We start from the raw sequence: 20,746 nt of genomic DNA on the forward strand, positions 1-20,746 counted from the left end.
TGCACTATAAAATAACTGTTCAAACGTAGTTTATAATTTAATTTAATCATTTATTCCAGTGATTTAATGATACATTTTCAGCTTCATTACTCCAATCTTCAGAGTCACATGATCCTTCAGAAGTCACTGTGTGGATGTCTGGAGGAATAATTCATTTGAAACTACATGCTAAAAGAAAGCAGCTGTTTAAATTTTATTAAATATTTATTAATTTAACAATTTGTTTTTACATTTAATAAATGCAGCCTTGATGGACAGAATAATTTTCTTTAAAAAAAAAGAAAAAACTAACCCCAGGCTACAGTATATATATATATATATATACATATGGTTTGCATAATAAAGACTTGAACTAACAAAAATCTTAAAGATCACAAATCCCAATTAATATGTTCAGGGAAAATACTAAATACATTTTAATAACCTGAGAAAATCAATATAAACATACTGTAAAAATATAAATATATTTTTTTAAATTTTGTAGTGTGCAATTTTTAATAGTTTGCAAAACCTTTCTATTCCTAAAGATATTACTATACTAATTATTTAACTAATTATTTAACACCATTATTTAATGGATATAACTATTTAATAATTGATTTTGTTTAAATGCACCACAATATTTCCAACTGTATGTTCACAGAGAAATGGATTTTCGAAAGGGTATATTCATTTATGTTGATCATTATATATACACACCTATAATGTTATCTAAACATGTTAAAATGCAGTTAGTAAAATGCAGATTATAAAATAAAATATAGATATATTTCCTTTTATTTTGTTTATTTTTTTACTGAGAATAAACTAAAATCGGCCTGTACCTGCAGTTTAGCATGTTTAGATTTATAGCATTTTAACATTTTCCTCATGAGGAAAATTGTGTTGTTCCCACAAAGTCTGTCATTTCTGTCATTTTCGGTTCCACTGTCATTATGGGGAGATTCAGACACCGCAGTTCATACACAACCCAACCCACATGCTAACATTCAGTGTCAACAATCCTCGAGCGAAAACCTCAGATTGGTTGAGACTGTTATTTACATTAGCAAAGGGAAAGGAAATGGAGAAGGTCCAAATGGGCTTTTCTGTTTCTGCTTTTTGTTTTGTTTAATGATGAATTCTGATCTAATTACCACATATTGTGTGAAATACCTGTGTAGCCTGTTGTTTGCTGTATATAATTTCTTTGGTAAATATTGATGTTTGTGTCCTCTTTTTTTTTTGTCCAGTGGCTGTTGGGAAAATTGATAGATGGCAAGCTATGCAGCAAGATGTGGTCATGAACTTGCAGAATCCATCATTAATGCATGTAGCATTACCCTACATTATGATATAACAGCTTTCACACAATTTGAGGTACTTTGCATTTTGTACCTGCAATATATTCAAAAGTTGTTGTTCTCACATTTTTACATTTAAAGAAATAGTTCACCCCAAAATTTAAATTTTGTCATCATTCACTCATTCTTCACTTGTTCACTTGTTTTTATTTCCTCACCCTTTCCCCACACTCAAGTGGTTCTAAACCTTTATGAATGTCTTGCTTCTGTTGAACACAAACCCAGATCTTTTGAACAATGTTGAAAACCTTACATCCTCAGTAGGAACAAAAATACTATGGAAGTTTGTGGCTGCTGCTTTCCAACATTCTTCAAAATATCTCATTTTGTGTTCAACTGAAAAAAATAACTCAAACAGGTTTAGAACAAGTGAAAGGTGAGTATATGATAATAATAATTTAAATGCCTGGACAATCTATTCCTAACATTCAGATTCTTTCTTCAGAGGTGTCCAATTTTATATAAAATATAAGGGAATACAAAAGTGTTTGGAAACTTGTTGCAAATTCACAGAGAATATCTATTTGAGGTCTAAAGTAGAGATGAATTGTGCAGCTTTTGACAGCTCTGCGCCTGTATACTTACTCTATTGTGATGTATTCACAGTTTGTGTCTATGAGCCTCAGTTACTTCCATATTAAATATGCATAACATGTATTTTTCTGACCCTGAACAATACTGTGAAGTCAAGTACCACTTTACTCTCATATGAGTGTGGCTTGCGATTAATCTCCTGTCTTCATTACCTTAGAAAGCACTTGAAAGGTCTTTGTGTAACTTAGCAAGGTCAATTTTTTTTTTTGTTTATTCAAATGAAGAACTCAAAGTTACAGTTTAATATTCTATTACTAATTTGCCATTATAAGGATGCTTTTTTAACAATTTAGTACTGTAGCATACATGTTAAGTGCGACTCATAGGGCTGCTGATATATAAAATCAAAACCTCGATTAACTAAACACTTTACCTCAATTTAAAATATTGAACTAAAACCCCTATTCCCCCCTACCCCTCCCCCACCCCCTCAATTTCTTAGTTAATGTTTATCTACACTAATAAAATCAAAAGTTGTAACTTTTATTATATGGAGCTAATAACAAATGAAGTTCAATTCTATTTTTAAAACTAGCATTAGCAACCTCTGTAACAGATGCTGTTTTTTCACTGTTGATGTTATTGCATAATTTTATTTATTTATTTTTTACTAATGAGACCTTTTTGTAAAGTGTTACCTGTTGTAGTACTACTACTGAATATACTGCTTTTGCATTTTCATTTGTTCCAGTAATTGATTCATTTAAATGTTTATAAATACAGAATAAATTAGACTTTATTATATAATTTATATTATAATATTGAGTATTATACTATTCAAATTTAAAGGGGACCTATCATGCCTCTTTTCACAAGATGTAAAAAGATGTCCCTAGTGTGTGTATGTGAAGTTTCAGCTTAAAATACCCCACAAATAATTTTGGATAACTCTTTGAAACTGCCCCTTTTATCCAAATTGTGCTGTTTTGGTGACTGTCTCTTTATATTAAAATGAGATTGTGCTGTTTTCAAAAGAGGGCGAAGATACAAAGCCTGTACATTACCATAGCGGCAGATTCAAAACAGGAATAATGTTATGTGAAAAACTGACAATGTCAAAACTCCATAATCTTCTTATTTGCCAACATTATCAGCAGGTACAGTGAAAACTGCTTCTCACTCAGGGCTGCTAATGAGTGAGAGATAATCATTAATGGGCGGGGCTTTTCCCCTATGATGACATGTACAAAGAGAGAATGTCAATCAAAGTGTTTCTACAGTCTGTTTTTATCAAGTGTGATTATAAAAAACAAATGTAATACATTTTTACCATTCGAGGCTAGATATATGCACACACTGTTGCCACACAACAGTTTAAACCCCTTATAAAAGTCATTTTTGCTTAGTAGGTACCCTTTAAAGTCAAGTGTGCATTGAGTGGCTCTTAAAAGGTAAAAATCAATTAAATAAATAAAAAGTCATCTAAATTTTGTCAGTATTAATGTTAAAATTGATGTATTGCAGTAGTTTAGAAATGACACTTTTACTGTAACTCTCATTTGAAAGTAACATTACAATTAACAACCTACATTTTTGCAATACTGAAAACTGTACCTATACATACACTCACTGGCCACTTTATAAGGTACACCTTACTAGTACCCGGTTGGACCCTGTTTTGCCTTCAGAACTGCCTTAATATTTCATGGAATAGATTCAACAAGGTACTGGAAATATTCCTCAAAGATTTTGGTCCATATTTACATGAAAGCATCACACAGTTGCTGCACCCATTCCACCACATCCCAAAGGTGCTCTATTGGATTGAGACCTGGTGACTGTGGAGGCCATTTGAGTATACTGAACTCATCATGCTTTATGACATTGCGCGTATCCTGCTGGAAGGAGTAATCAGAAGATGGGTACACTGTGGTCATAAAGCGATGGACATGGTCAGCAACAATACTCAGGTAGGCTGTGGTGTTGACATGATGCTCAATTGGTACTAAGAAAATATCCCCTCCACCATTACACCACCACCACTACCAGCCTGAACCATTGATACAAGGCATGATGGATCCTTGCTTGTGTGTTGTTGACCCTACCTAAATTCTGACCCTACCATCTGAATGTTGCAGCAAAAGTTGGGACTCATCAGACCAAGTAACGTTTTTTGTCCAATTTTGGTGAGCCTGTGCGAATTGTAGCCAAACAGTCATGCCATGTTCAAAGTCACTTAAATCCCCTTTCTTCCCCATTTGATGCTCAATTTGAACTACAGCAAGCCGTCTTGACCATGTCTACATGTCTAAATGCATTGAGTTGCTGCCATGTGATTGGCTGATTAGAAATTTACTTTAACAGGCTGTTGGACAGGTGTACAAAGTGGCCAGTGAGTGTATAATTCACTGATGTATTATCCATATACCTGATATCTAGTACACTTGACTTTTTTGTCACCCCCTCTAAAGCTACTGTAAATCTATGTAATAGTAAGAGTCACGATTACTCTGGGAATGATTGTCTTATATACCACTTCCTGAGAATAAAATACTGACGGCTTTTATTGTGCCTTTGATACACTTGTGTTCAGTAAGGGTTTGCTTTTAATTAGGATCTTTTTTTGAGTCACCCTGATTTACCGCCTCTGACTCTGCTATAATAAGCCTACAGTTATTGATCCATCTGTCAGTCATAGCACCACACAGATGGTAAAGCACCACCTTTCCCAGAGCCTTCGCCCCATGTTATTGAAGAAAGAGCTCCCCTGCATGGTAATGAAGTTTCTGCCTTGATTCTGCACTTGGAATCCTAAGAGATCGGGCTTTTGTTGCACTTTCTCCTTGCCGTAGATTTGATCAGGTTATTCTCCTCAAAGTTATGTGTCTTAATGCTATTATATTTTATGCTCTTTGAATTTTGGACTGAAACCACATACTTTCACAAAGATTTTCCCTATTGCTTTGTTAAAACCAACTGTTTTGTTACCTTTCGATTACTTATCTATCTATCTATCTATCTATCTATCTATCTATCTATCTATCTATCTATCTATCTATCTATCTATCTATCTATCTATCTATCTATCTATCTATCTATCTATCTATCTATCTATCTATCTATCTATCTTTCTGTCTGTCTGTCTGTCTGTCTGTCTGTCTGTCTATCTATAATACCTTAGCAACACCCTAGCAACCATGCAATCAACCATCCATCCATCCATCCATCCTACACTTGCCATACTCAAATAAAAAGAAAATGATGTCCAAAAAGTGACATATCTACGTTTTATCCAAAAATAAACTTGCCTTGCCTTGAAATAAAACTTCAAAGAATTACTCAAAAATATTATTCAATCATTGGTTAAAAGGGGGAAAAGTATATTTAGTAAATTAAGTTTCAAAGTTTTTAATAGTAGTAATGCCTATTTTATTCATATTAATAATGAAATTATCTTTGAATTTTTCTAGGTTTTATATTAATCATCGTAGAGGGATTTGGGGTGCGCTTATAGAATTAAGAAAGCTTTCTAAGAAAATCTTTATACGCACAAAAATTTTATGGGACTTTTTGTCTTTATTAAAGTGACGGCACTTGTGACTTAGCACATTGGCTGATATATTTTCATGCTCACATTTAAGTCTTTTCCTTTGCTCTTTTAAATGTTAGTATGCAGAGCAAGTCAAGTGGGAGACTTCCTGTTTCACTTCTCTTTCAATCACGATGTGTCTCTGGTAAATGAAGAATCACCCCAGCAGGACCATTCAGGATGGAAAGGTTTCATCATTTAGGTATTTTATTTGCCATGACTTTTTCCCCTTTTCCACTTTTTCCATGAATTTGATTTTGTTCAAATAGAGACGCTGAAAAGCTTTTTTTGGCACAGTAATTACAGCACAGTCTTTATGATTTAATTCCACGATTTTAGGCAATGAATACATTAGTGTGGAGATTTAAATGTAGCCACTGACTGTCAATCACATAAGGAATATTATATTATATTATATTATATTATATTATATTATATTATATTATATTATATTATATTATATTATATTATATTATATTATATTATATTATGTTATATTATTACGCAACGCCGTGGTGCAGTAGGTAGTGTCGCCTTACAGCAAGAAGGTCGCTGGTTTGAGCCTCGGCTGGGTCAGTTGCCAATTCTGTGTGGAGTTTGCATGTTCTCCCTGCGTTTGCTCGGGTTTCCTCTGGGTGCTTCGATTTCCCCCACAGTCCAATGAAATGCGATACAGGTGAATTGGGAAGGCTAAATTGTCTGTAGTGAGTAAGGGTGTATGGATGTTTCCCAGAGATGGGTTGAAAATTAATGAATATTATATTATATTATATTATTGACATTAGAACTTTATTGTAATTTTCATACAACAAAATTTGTTAGGTAGCTCTTTGACATCAGAACAACAGGGAATATAGAATGATTCGTTTTCTTTTTGGCTTAGTCCCTTTAGGAATAAAGAATAATATAGTATAAAAAGGTGATGCTATAGTGCAGTAAAGTGTCAAGTGCATACACTGAAAAAATGTTGTCTGCAAAATTGTTGCAAACAATTTATTTGTGTTGAATTTAAACAAACAAATTAAATTTAGTAATGCTCAACTTAATTTGTTTGTTTAAATTTAGCCCAAACAAATTGTTTACAACCACCTAACTTAAAAAAAATTGAGTAAATCCAAGGAATAGTCTTTGAATTGTTCGCCTTCAGTTCATCAGCAGCTATGTATGTGAGTGTGTTTCTGTATATGTTAGGGGGACATACAGGCTACTGCTCTTGGAAACAAACTGTTCCTCAGTCTATTTGTTTGTTCCCTATTTGTCCTGTATCTTTTGTCCGATGAAAGGGGCACAAACAGAATGGGTTGGATCCTTGCTGATGCTGCTGGCTTCCCTGTGTAGATGGCTGGTATACACGGATCCTATGATTCTCTGAGCAGTTTTGACTATTTGGGCCAAGTCTATTATATTATATTATATTATATTATATTATATTATATTATATTATATTATATTATATTATATTATATTATATTATATTATATTATATTGTATTATATTGTATTATATTATATTATATTATATTATATTATATTATATTATATTATATTATAACCTTGGGTTGGGTTTTTACTTGGCAATGATACACTGCTGCCCTCTTCTGGTTGATCTGTGATAGAACATCCACATGAGCATGAAAATCATTAACGCGAACAGACAAATTCACAAATTCTTAACATGTTATTCTGCTATGTATGGCATAACATTTGAAAGATATCTGTGCTGAGTGTCAGATGTAAACATGAAGTGGCAATGTGTCACTTCTGTCAGCTGTAAGCTAAAGGTGACTGGAGAATTTCCCTTTCAGTGGTAAATGTGGGAAGTAAACTCTTTCCCTCATGTCTTCTATTCTGCTTTGTATGTGTGTGAAAGCTCAGAGTTTCACTCAGTAAATATCGTGGCAGAAACTTTCAAATGTTTTAAGTGGTTTCAAAGCCAAGGGAAAAGTGTCAGCTAGCCAAGTCAGTCACACAGTTAAAGAAGTAGAACAATGCTTAATATATTTTAAAGAAATTGTATTGTGCTGCAGCTGTTGAAAATGTGTGTGTGTATCATGTGGATATATTATATCTAAATATAAATAAACACTCTCTGGGCTCTATTTTAACGATCTAGGTGCAAAGTCTAAAGTGCATGGTGCAAAAGCAGTAAGGGCATGTTCAAAACCACTTTTGCTAAGGACGGAAAAATTCGGTCTGCACCCTGGCTTATGGTCTAACTGGGTTGTGCTTATTCTCTTAATGAGTTAGTAGCATACTGCATTAAACCAATCAGCGTCTCATCTCCCCTTCTCTTTAAGAGTCAGTTGCGTCATGCCATGGCACATTTGCTATTTACATGGTGGACTTTGTAAGTGGAAATGTAAGTGGAACGCTTCACTAGCTAAAAAACTGTTAAACAGACCATCTGCAGCGAGAATAAGGAACGAGCCTGCTTCATTCAGCCTCTTTCTAAATAATAAAAATAAACAGTAATAATGAAATGTGGTCAAAATGAGTTATATCCAAACACACGTCCCATATGCTCCATATGGTGATGCATACTGTATATAACCAAAACCCGACAGGTGGAGAAATCTAAACTTGTTTTTATTAAAACAAATATAAATATGCATATAATAAATAATACTGCTAATAATGATAACATAATACAAATGCAAATTCATAAATAAACTAAAAAAAGCCTCCTGACATGAAGAGGGCATGGAGGCAGTGGTTTTTATATTTATGTTGAAAATAATCGTTTTTTATAACATTTTAATCATAAAGACCTGCATAGGTAAATAATTAACGCTCTCTGCGCTAGGCTTTAGACCAGGTTTAGTTGGTCAATGGCACGGTCTGTTTCAATTCTTCAAAATAGAAATGCACCAACAATACGCCTTAACCAGTGCTTAATTGTAAATGAATAATTCCTGGAACAAAACCAGGAAATAAAAGTTACCATGACCAACGTCCACCACACAATTTCAGTTTTCCTGAAACATGACCTCATTAAACGTAAACGGTCTTTAATTATTTTGTGCCATATAACGTTATAGGTCAGTCATGGATAACAAAACCATGTAGCGACAAACATAAATCGTTTGAACAATCACTATTCAGACACTTCACTATTACGTGCCAAGTGAAAAAAAAACTAAAATGACTCACACACTCTAATCTTCAAGAAGAGCCCAGTTACCTCTTCTGTCATGTTTTCTGGCTGACTTGAGATCGCTTTGCTTCTATCTCCCGCTATCCTGATCCATTCATCTATTCTTCTCAAGATCTCTTTTGATCAGGCTCATTATCAGATTTACTAATGGTTTTAAATAATGAAAATATGCTTGACTGCCTCTTTGCCATTTTGAAAAGGATTATTAGGTAGGCCACTATGCCATGATTTTCGCTGCTCACTGCGCGAGAAACAATCATTAACCAATGAGAGTGATTGTAAAAGTAAAGAAGCCAATTGGCTGACAATATTGATGAGGGCCAATAGTTAAACGTGACAATCCACAAAGCCTTCGCTAGTACTCATTCACACAATCTCTCTCTCTCTCTCTCTCTCTCTCTCTCTCTCTCTCTCTCTCTCTCTCTCTCTCTCTCTCTCTCTCTCTCTCTCTCTCTCTCTCTCTCTCTCTCTCTCTCGCTCTCTCTCGCTCTCTTTCTCTCACACACACACACATACACACACACATAGGTATTCACTACGCACAAGTTAATGCCAGATCCAATAAAATAAATACCGGAACTATCATGAATGTCTGACATTTTCCAGAACAGGATCTGGCAAGATTTGGCTCAAATTAAGCACTGGTCTTAACACACCTCCTTTCTAGACCGGAAAACCCATGAGCCACAAAGCGGTGCAAATGGATTTAAACAAATGTGAACAAACGTGGTGCAAAATGTGAAAATTATGGTTGCGCTGGTCTGAAAATAGCAACATATCGTGCCATACACGTCATGTGCCTTATTGCGCTGGGTGTCTGATAGGGCCCTCAATGTTTGCATGTTTTTTTTAAGTACATTTTTTTTAAAGTAATTGTAGGTTTGGTGCAAGCTGTCAGAAATGCGTACAATTTATAAATCCATAGACACAACCACTGACCACTATATACAGATATAGAAAAAAATAATTAAAAGGCCACTTAGAAATTCTCAATTTCTCTGAATGTTTGAAATTTTAAAGTTTGTTTTGTTCTATAATAGTCTGATAAGTTTAGGGTTTAAATGATTAATTATTTGCAAAAATGACAACCGGTTAAAATAATGTTTTAATTTGTTGAGATTGGCAGTCAGGATTATTCCTTTCACCAAATATTGGTTTCTCAATATTTTTGAAATGATATCGTTATATCGTTATTATATCATTAAAAAATTCTTTTTGTTTTTAAATTTGACGCTTTTTTAATGATTTAAATCATTCTTACCTTAAATACAGGAGGAAAAAATTACATTTAACTCAAAGCACAGATCCTATTTTTTTTAATTGTTCTCTTAATTTTTTCCATAAAACACATCTGTACAAATTAATAAAAGGCTATAAAGACAAAGGAAATTTGACAGTAAATAGGGTTTTTTCCCTGCAGCATCAAACAGAGGAAGTGTTTTCATTTTGGCTCTGATAATGTTGGTGACCATTGATCATGGTAAGTGTCTGTTTTAGGGACTGTTTCTGATGTGCTCATGTTTTGTAAGAGAATGACTTCATTCACTACCAAGCAGAATGCAGACCATCAGATAAAACTTCTCAAAAATCAATACCACCATGCCAATAGTATGCCCAATTTTTTGTTAAATGTTCCTTCCCGACTGCTGTCACATGCTTGATTACATTTCAAAACTGCACAACTCGATGTCTGAGAAAAGGGAAAAGAGAAGCATTCAAACATTGAAATTCCACCATCGCAATTATGTCTACTTATTACAGATTCATAAAAATTACATCAAATTATTTAAGATTTTATCTACTTGTAATATGCTAAATGGGAAATGCCAATTTTAAAAAGCTATTATTACCATTTAAGGTTTTTATTTATCAAGAATGTTTAGTTGACAGGAAAAAAACAATTTTATAAACTTAAAAAATAAATAATAAACAGTTAAAATATCTATAAATATTTTTTAAAGCTTTACTTCGAGCAAACAGTGAGGTAATATCTGTTTGTTTTTTCGATGTGTCATGTTGAATAGTGTCATTAATGTTAATGTTTAATGTTCTGTCAGTATCATTAAACTACAAATCCCTTAATGACTTTATCTGAGTGAAAAGAGGAATTTTACGTTTTTGGAAAAACCAGCAGACAGCAGGGTTTAGCAGGGACAAACAAACAGGTAACGCAACCAGGTAAATCATCATCCAACTTTCGGATGAGAACATGTAGCAAAAATTCCCCACAGAAAAATATTGACTTAACACCTTTAAATCTCCATTACTTGCTGCAAACCAAATAACTAGTTCTTGTGTTTTATATATATAAGCTAAAAACCAATGCTGAATGCTGTTTTGAATGGGCTGTGGTGTAAAACAGATTAGCAGTCTATTATTAGAGATAGTGAAGGAAGGCACAGTGGAAGTAGAAGCAATATGATGAATAAGGAAAGCTCAGGTTCTGCAGTTGCTCATGCAGGGTTTGCTTCCTCTAACCTGCACTGGACTTTTCCTGGTGGGGGAAATTCTACAGTCCTGACACTTTACTTAAAAGCTTGCATGCTAAACACAACAACTAATTAAAGTCAGTCTGGTTGTGGAGGATCATCTTGCTGGATAGTGTTTGACTTTTGATCAAAGGTAAGTCTCAATTCCGAATATTAGTAAAAGTTGTGTTTATTCAAACCATTTGTTTTTAAATATTATGGATTTTATAAATGTATTTGGTTCAATTATAGTTGAATGCTTTGAGAAATATATATACAGCTAAAGTCAGAATTATTAGCCCCCCTGTTTATTTTTTCCCCAATTTCTTTTTTTAAAGGAGAGAAATTTTTTCAACACATTTCTAAACATAATAGTTTTAATAACTCATTTCTAATAACTGATTTATTTTATCTTTGCCATGATGACAGTAATTAAAATTTTACTAGATATTTTTCAAGACACTTTTATACAGCTTAAAGTGACATTTAAAGACTAAATTAGGTTAACCAGGCAGGTTAGGGTAATTAGGCAAGTTATTGTATAACAATGGTTTGTTCTGTAGACAATCGAAAAAAATTATATAGCTTAACGGGGCTACTAATTTTGACCTTAAAATTGGTTTTAAACAATTAAAAACAGCTTTTATTCTAGCCGAAATAAAACAAATAAGACTTTCTCCAGAAGAAAATATATTATCAGACATACTGTGAAAAATGTCTTGTTCTGTTAAACATCATTTGGAAAATATTTAAAAAAGAAAAAATTTAAAAGGAAGCCTGATAATTCTATACTTCAACTGTATATATATATATATCGGTTCCCTTTAAGACCAAGATTTAATATTAGATATAAAGCTCTCAAAATTATAATGATTATTTATTGTAATTATTCCAATTAATCACAAAGAGCCAATAGTAGGTATGATTAATAAACTGTTAAGCAAGTCATTTTTTAAATGTATTATTTAACATTCAAACAACTCTGATTTTCAGTTACAACAAAGGAAAACATTTGTTATTTTAACAACAAACAACTATCACTAAAAAATGCAGGATTCCACACAATTCATTCAGGTCGTCCCAACACAAATCAATTAAGTTAACTTAACAAATTTAAATGGATTGAACATAAAACAGTTAAGGTGTCCACCAAATAAATCTGAAGAGTTCAAAAGTAGTAGCAAAAATATTTTTGTGTCTATTTTTTATTTTAGATTTGGAAAAAAATTTATTAGACCTTTATTGACATAAATTATTATTATTATTGTATATATATATATATATATATATATATATATATATATATATATATATATATATATATATATATATATATATATATATATATATATATATATATATATATATATATATATATACATATATATATATATATATATATATATATATATATATATATATATATATTTTTTTTTTTTTTTTTTTTTTTTTTTTTTTACTCAAACTCATAGAAACAAAATCCATAAAATTTAGAATAATGTACATTCTCAAATGGATTATTATTTTTCTATAGTTGTGTTACAGAATTACTGACAAATTATTTGCAAATAAATTGCTTAATTGAAAGTTATTGAATATATATATTTTTTGTGACTTAAAAAAGTGTTAACTTATCTTTCCACACACCAATTATGTGGTTATCTCTTTAACTGCCTGCTCTACCAAATGGTTGACCATATAATGACTGTTAAAGTCATTTAAAGAATGAAGGGTTTATATAATGGTTTACACACACAGCATTGTTGGTTTACAAAAAAATCAAACAAATATTATCCTGTTGCACTATTACACTTGATTTTTATTTTATTTTTTTTTTGGCACAACAGCAACAACAAAGCATGCTAAATGAGAATCTGAAATATATTTTATGGCATACTTCAAAAAATAAAGATGATTTAGTATTCAAAAAATGTTTTATTTTGATTATGTTTTCATATTTTCACATTTTTATAGGATATGTGTTAATTCCGGTACTTTTACCATAAACCGACATATCAACTATTTGATAGAGGGTAATATTTTAGAAATTATGTGATGTGTTGAAAAAAATGCATTGAGTGTGTTAACTAGCGACATTAGGAGTTAAGAAATGCAGTCCAACATTTTTTTCTTGGCAGGGCAGTTAAACGGTTATCTGTGTCTTTTTTGATGTTGTCGGACATTTTTCCACTTGTAATTGTTTCTAATTTTTCATTCCTTTTTATTTCTACCAACAGATGTTTCTTCTCAGGTTAAGAACGTTGTTCTTTCTCTATTCGTTGGCTGTAGGATACATTAAAACATCTAAGAGCTTCTGGAAACTCAAACCAAATGGTAAAACTCACACCAACTTTTTACAAAAATACCCCATGTTATGTTTTATGTTGCTGGGATGAATTTTAATCGCATTGGGCTTGCTTTAATATATTTTCACTTCTCATTTGTTTTTCATTCGTCTGTCATCAGTGCTTGTGGTGGATGTTGATGTAAAAGGTGTAAATATGGTAGAAGTGCCAGTGATCTGTGGAGAAGCCTATGAAGGGCATAATATCACATGGACCAAAAACAAAGATGAACATCTGGAGGATCAGGGAAACAGGATTACGGTGATGGTGGAGGGGTGGAAAGGGGCCAATTACTCCTGTTTTGACAAGGAGGGCTCCTACCTAAATCACACACTGGTTCTGGCCCAGTGGAGCTTTAGGAAGATCATCAGAAACACTCCTGAGAAAGGTAAAAGCATAATTTTTGTAACATATTTGAAGGTCAGAGATGAAAAGGGGTTTTCAGGGATTAAAACAATAAGTGCATAATATGATTTTTTTGTTGTTATTGCTATAAATCCTGTTTATTTATTTTTTGTTCATGCTTATACACTGTAAAAATATGCTTATGTTGGGAAAATATGAAGGAATTAAATAGCTTAAAATTTAAGGAGATTTAACGTAAAACAATTAAGTTGTCATAAAAAAACTGAACAAACAGCAAACGTCATTTTTTGAGTGTATAGTTTTTATATTTTAATATGCTCTACACTTGTTTATTATTTATATACAGTTTATTTTGCATTACAATACTTAGTAGTCTATAGTTTAAATATATTGGGGTCATTTTTTGCTTGTAAAAAACAGTAATATTGTGATTTTTGTTTAGTTTTTTTCAAATATGTAAACATTTATTTATTCTTTTTTAAGCATAATAGGGTATATGCTGAGCTAGTGTTGTTCCCATACTGATAAACTTCCGGTGACCTGATATTGTGAGTTTTTTTCCATTTTATACGGATCCTTTTACAGCATCTACGTTGTAATGTAATTCAAATACAATCAGTTAAACAGACTTTGGCATTCATTTAGTTGCTCAAGCATAAAACAAGACAAAAAGTCGTTTGCTCGCAAGCGCCCGGCAGAATCGGCAGGCTAGCACAGAAGCTCCATTGAATATACTGGGGTAAAATAAATGCTCATATTATAAAGACATGGCGAAGAAAAATGTAATTTAATGCGGAGCTGCTTGTACAATCTGAGACCCACTTTTTATCGGATATCACTCAGCCAGTGGAGATCGCTGATTTTTAAAGAAAACAGACCTTAAACGCGCTGATTTCGCATTGGCATACAATTCACCGGAAACGATTAACCCAGGTTACTGGCAAATTAAAAGTCCTATTAGCATGCTTCGGCATATACCCCATTCATTACTGCATCAGTGTCACATAATCCTTAAGAAATCATATTAATTTGCTGAGGTTATGTTGATTATTTTTTTTACTATTATAAAGTACAATATTTTTATGAAATATTTTTAAACTTCAGCTAATTCTTGTTAGTTTCATTTGTTTTTCTTTACCTCAAATGTTTATATTGTAGTGTTAGAATTGTTTTTAATTTGTTAATTAATTTTTTAAAATTACCAACCAAGGTTACATCCACTGTGCAACAAATAATTATGGAGGATTGTTTCAATGTTCATGGTCGTGGGGTGAGAACAGACATGGCCATATTACTCACATTGAAGCTATACGGTACGTTTCCCAGACTTTCTCTGCAATCTTGCTCCTAATGGTGTGTAGAATTAAATACATAATAAATGAATGAATGAATGAATGAATGAATGAAAACTTGATTCTGTTTTTAGGCCTGATGGTGGAAGCAACATCAGCTGCAGTCTGGATCCTGGAGGAAAGAGCATCACCTGCTTAGACCAAGACTACTGTCCGTATGCAGAGGAGCTGGAGCGCATCAACCTCACTGTTTACTTCAGAAGCAGTTTTGTTGTAGAATCATATAATGCTAAGTTCTACATCATGGATATTGGTGAGCTCTTAAAAGCTTTAAAACACTAAAGTAGTACACTATAACCCGCATATTACTGTTGTAGTGTTTGAGACCGGTCTCAAGCAGTGGTGTAGTCCTAAACATCAATCAGCCTACATTTTTGATTGTCACATTCGTGCATGCTTGTTTTAAACCAAACTATTAGGAGTCTGTCTTCTGTTTTTGCTATTATATACTAGTAGTTACCCTTTCAAATAGCATATTGTTACGCGATTTATGAGTAGTCTTTGCCTCATCGTTTTTAGTGTTATTTATATAGTGTCGTTCTCTGTAGCGGTAGGCACGATTAAGACAAATGTGAAATACTGTTGTACAGGGGCGATTTTAGGATTTTCATTTTAGGGCGGATCAGGAACAGATCATTTTGGGGTAAACAAAAAAAAATGTATAGACATTTACACACATATACATTTTTAAGTAAGAATTTGAAATAATACACTGAAATTATGGAAGTTTATTCAGAAAAATAAGTGAGTATACCGAGGGTATATGCAATTATTGATCCTCAGAAGTGGTAATACCCAAACAGCTCATTGAAAAAAGTAAGCATACTGAGTATACTTGCGTATAGTAAGGACTACACCACTGGTCTCAAGACAAATTCTTTATGGTCTCGGTTTTGTGACAAACTCAACTCTAATTGGTGCCAGTTTTGTGTTGTCTTGAGTCTGCTTGGTCTCGGCAGTGTCTTGGTCTAGCATGGCTTGACTACAACACTATTAAAGTTCCTGTGAAATTAAAAGAATGTTTTTTTAGATGTTAGTATCAGAATGTTAGTCTTAATGATATCTATCTGCTAGTGTGCTACACAATAATGACAAAGTTTGCATTTATAAAATCCACCTACATGGATTAACGAATACCTCATACTTCAGTTTCTCATCAAATCTTGACCTATCAAATGCTCTCTAGTATCTGACATGTCCCACCTCTTCAAGATGCTTTTTATTTCATGCGCTTGAGCTCAACCACTCTCACTGGCAGAGCTGATGAAAACCAAATGTTGTTTTTTAAGTGGAGGAGCTGCTCCATGTCCCACCCCCTTTCATTTTTCAGTTGAGATTACATCTAATGATCATACATCTAATAAAAAATGTACATTTCAAAGCACTTCACAGGACCTTTAAGTAATCATATTCCTAGTTACTCCAGACCTCTTTTTCCATGTATAAGAGACTTAATCTTCCTTTTATATCCCATCTCTTTCCCTTGACGATCTCTGATAAACTAATCATAGTAGAGTACTGCTGAGAACATTATTTTCCTAATGTGGAATATATAGGTTCCCTAGTGATGGATTGCAGCTGGAAGGGTATCCTCTGCGTAAAACATATGCTGGATAAGTTGGCGGTTCATTCCGCTGTGGCGACCCCAGATTATTAAAAAGACTAAGCTGAAAAGAAAATGATTGAATGAATGAATGAATGAATGAATGAATGAAATATATAGTATAAGCTTAATGTGTAACTATGACAATTATGGGTGATTTTAAATAAAAGACGAATGGACAATATAATAGAAAAGATTACCCGAATTTGATTTAAGTAGTCATGAGACTTAACAGCAATTTCTTTTCTTTTACACTCGCTTTGAGCAATCATGTCATGTCGATTCTATGTCTATTTTCTGTCTTGGTTTTGGTCTTGTTCTTAATACTCACTGGTCTTAGCAGTGTCTTAATCTTAGTTGGTCTTGAATACAACACTAACTCATATGAATATGCATAAATGCTGTTTTTCAGTGAAACCTGACATGGTGGCTATTAGCAGGATCAATCATACATGCGTAGAAGTGGGATACCCAAACTCTTGGAACACACCATCATCTTACTTCCCTCTCATCTTCCAAGTGAAAGAGATTCGCTGTAGAAAACGCAAAAAATGTGACTGCTCCCAACCGAGCTCAATAGGGGTACTGTTAACTTAACGCATGTGCTTTATGTTCAGTTGAGGTTTACAATTGTATATGTTTTTGAAGAAGTCTCTTATTCTCACCATGGCTGCATTTATTTGACAAAAAAAAAATACTGTGAAAAATCATTTCTATTTAAAAAGAGCCTTTTTTATGCTACTTTTCCAGCATGTCAATTCTCAGACATTATATGACCCGACACATCAGTTCAGCGTGTTTATTGGTGAAAACTAGCTCTGACAGATGCCAACAGACACTGACAAGAATAACAAACTGATCTGACAAAACCCAATGAAGTGTTTGTGGGCATCTGTTGGTGCAGTGCAAACTGATCTCAAAACACACTGACAAGCAATTGAGACAGTAAAATCTGACTAATGTGTTCATATTATGATACAATCTTCACAGAAAAAAGCACATGCTCTTCACATGAGCATCACATGTTAAAATCACAAGTGAAAGATACATGAAATATGTTTTATGACCCCAAAACACAATTTTATTTTGGAAAAGAAGGTTAAGTTTTAACAACTTTATTAATCCCACCAGGTGAAATTAAATTAGGGCAGTGGCATCATGATACAATAAACACATGCAGAAACAAATTACTTACAGACAATATTTAAAAACACAATTGAGTCAATTGTTGGTCATTGGATCAACCACTAAAGCAATTTGCTCAAAACATTGATTCATTCAGGAACAAAATATGTCTTCGTCAATTCATTCAGTCATTTAATCACTGATTCATATTAAACAATTAATTTAGGAAACAAACATTTGACTGGCACACAAACCCAAACTGTGTACTTTTCTAGTAGGTACTTATTATGAATAATTACTTAATGACTACAAAAAAATGATGTTTTATATAGTATGAATATTTGTGGTGTGAATGTTATCTGGACATATTGTACTTTTGGACTCAACCATTCTCTTTATAAAATAGTTACTTAACTATCATTAAATAACAAAACATGACTATGTGATTACGTTGTTTAAATCACATCTAATTGAATATAATTTAATTGTGTGTGTGTGTGTGTCTGTGTTATATTGTTTTATTTTTTCAGACTTACCTCACACAAAGTCTCCAGCTGCCTGTGTCAAAAGGTAAAACAGTGTGTGTGAGAGTGAAGGATGAATTCTGCAATTCTTCTTGGAGCGAGTGGAGCCAGTACAAGTATGTATATTTAACAATTATTATATTTTAAGCAGCAAATTAATTTGCTTTGGCCTTGAATATACAGTTGAAGTCAGAATTATTAGCCCCCCTGTTTATTTTCTCCCCAGTTTTCTGTTTAATAGAGAGCAGATTTTTTCAATACATTTCTAAAACATAGTTTTAATAACTCATTTCTAATAACTGATTTATTTTGTCTTTGCCATGATGAAAGTAAATAATATTTAACTACATATTTTTTAAGAATATAATTTTTATATTTTTAAAGCTTCTATACAGCTTAAAGTGACATTTAAAGGCTTAACTAGGTTAATTAGGTTAACTAGGCAGTTTAGGGTAATTAGGCAAGTTATTGTCTAATGATAGTTTGTTCTCTAGACTATCGAAAAAAAATTAGCCTAAAGGGGCTAATAATTTTGTCCTTAAAATAATGTTTTAAAAAATTAAAACTGCTTTTATTCTAGCCGAAATAAAGCAAATAAGACTTTCTCCAGAAAAAAAAATATTATCAGACATACTGTGAAAATTTCTTTGCTCTGTTAAACATTATTTGGGAAATATTTAAAAAAAGAGAAAAAACTCAAAGTGGGGCTAATAATTCTGACTTCGACTGTACATATACATTGCTTTATTGATATTTTATCTCCACTAACAACTTTTTCTGTTTGTTCGTTTTAGATGCAAGAAAAATCGGAAGCAGAGGAAACCAAAGTTAAAAATGCTTTAATTTATCATGCAACATAATTGAAAACTGGATATAGTTTTTGGATAATTCTACCCATTAACACAGGCTTATTTTTACCACCCACTTTGTCATGCAGTATACTGTATAATAAAACACAAACACATATTATGTGTTTTTGTAACTTTAAATGGTTTTATCTATGCTTTGTTTAGTAGAATGAATAACACTATCATGCTCTTAAATTAATTATTTATTACAGTTGAATTGTTTTGCATGTATTTATTATGACTGCACTGTTTTCCGATGTCTGTACATGATTATATAACACATAAATCATTCAATTGCTCTTAATTCAGTATGTCTTGTTTGTACGTTTAGATTCAAGAAACGATTTCATGTCAAGTCTCATGCAGTGTGTGCTTTACTAAACAGGCATGGACATTGTTAGGGTCCTAATTATGTGCAAATGTCTTTTCTTTCATTGTAGATCACACGCAAGACTTATCAAGAGAGAAATTACTGTCACAGCTCAATGTGGAGCACAAGGAAGTGCTATTCCCTCCATTTCAACAGATTTCCAGGATCACAGCAAAATAACCACTTTAATCAATTGATCACTGATTGTGTGACAAACTAACCCTCTACCAAAGTCTGGAAAAAACACAAGTGTGAGTGAAACTTAACCACCATGAATTGCCTGACGTGAAAAACACAAGTGCTGGGTTTTTGGAAATGATACAATTTGTGATTCACGGCTAATTATTTGAGGAACTTACACAAACAGGCTTGCCATTCATTAGCTGATGTTGGTAATAAACAAAAAGAGTTTAACAAAATTAATAAATGAAAGGGAAATGCCATTAGATAGAGTCGTGAGTGCATCAATTGTGACTGGAAATAAACACCAAAATGGGTCTGAATGAGGAACAGAGCACAGATACTGTGACAATTAGTGCATTGTCGCTCTGTATTTGGATAAATATATTCTTCCCCTGTTTATCGACACTGTTAAACCCAATAAGTTAAGGTAACTTAAACCAATTGATGAAACTGATTGCAATAAACCATTTAAGTTAAAAAGCTAATCCTAATGAGTACTGTGAACTTAATCTATTTAAGTACATGACACAATTTGAGCAGTAAAACCCAGTAAATGAAGAGAACTCAAACCAACTGAGTACTGTAAAACTCAATAAAGGCAACTCAAACCCTTTGAGGAAACCGATTGCAACAAACCATTTGAGTTAAAAAAAAAACTAATCTATATGAGTACTGTGAACTTTCTCTATTTAAGTTGAAGTAATGAGATATTTAAGTTATTACGTAAGTCTTGATTGCACATTAATGATGAACAACTGCTGTTAACAAACAGAATTAATGAAAAGAAACAAAACTACAGCGACCTCAGTCACATCATTAAAAAATATATAATATATGTTTAATCTATTGAAATCTTAGCAGAGGACCATTAAACAACTCCACGAACAGTATCAACAGCTTCAAAACTCTTTTCAAGTGAGTAGAATTAATTTCCAGTAAATTT

At 32.6% G+C, this 20,746-nt stretch overlaps 1 protein-coding gene across 1 annotated transcript; it reads left to right on the forward strand.

The window, feature by feature from the left end:
• Nucleotides 1-5,586: 5,586 nt before the first annotated feature.
• il12ba (interleukin 12Ba) lies at nt 5,587-19,350 on the forward strand. The gene is made up of 8 exons (XM_056472387.1): nt 5,587-5,668; nt 13,325-13,421; nt 13,554-13,820; nt 15,009-15,111; nt 15,225-15,403; nt 17,166-17,335; nt 18,409-18,518; nt 19,197-19,350. Exons 2-8 carry the CDS (start codon nt 13,325-13,327, stop codon nt 19,243-19,245), a joined length of 975 nt encoding a protein of 324 aa, XP_056328362.1. The 5' UTR covers nt 5,587-5,668; the 3' UTR covers nt 19,246-19,350.
• The last annotated feature ends 1,396 nt before the right edge of the window (nt 19,351-20,746 follow it).

This window comes from Danio aesculapii, chromosome 14 (genome assembly GCF_903798145.1).
Source record: "Danio aesculapii chromosome 14, fDanAes4.1, whole genome shotgun sequence".
NCBI lineage: Eukaryota > Metazoa > Chordata > Actinopteri > Cypriniformes > Danionidae > Danio > Danio aesculapii.

Excerpts from the sequence above, each read along its gene's own strand:
- il12ba (XM_056472387.1), top strand. The coding sequence starts at position 13,325 with ATGTTTCTTCTCAGGTTAAGAACGTTGTTCTTTCTCTATTCGTTGGCT. Across the intron at positions 15,404-17,165 it reads GTTCTACATCATGGATATTG|TGAAACCTGACATGGTGGCT; the intron begins GTGAGCTCTTAA and ends GCTGTTTTTCAG. Across the intron at positions 17,336-18,408 it reads CCCAACCGAGCTCAATAGGG|ACTTACCTCACACAAAGTCT; the intron begins GTACTGTTAACT and ends TTATTTTTTCAG.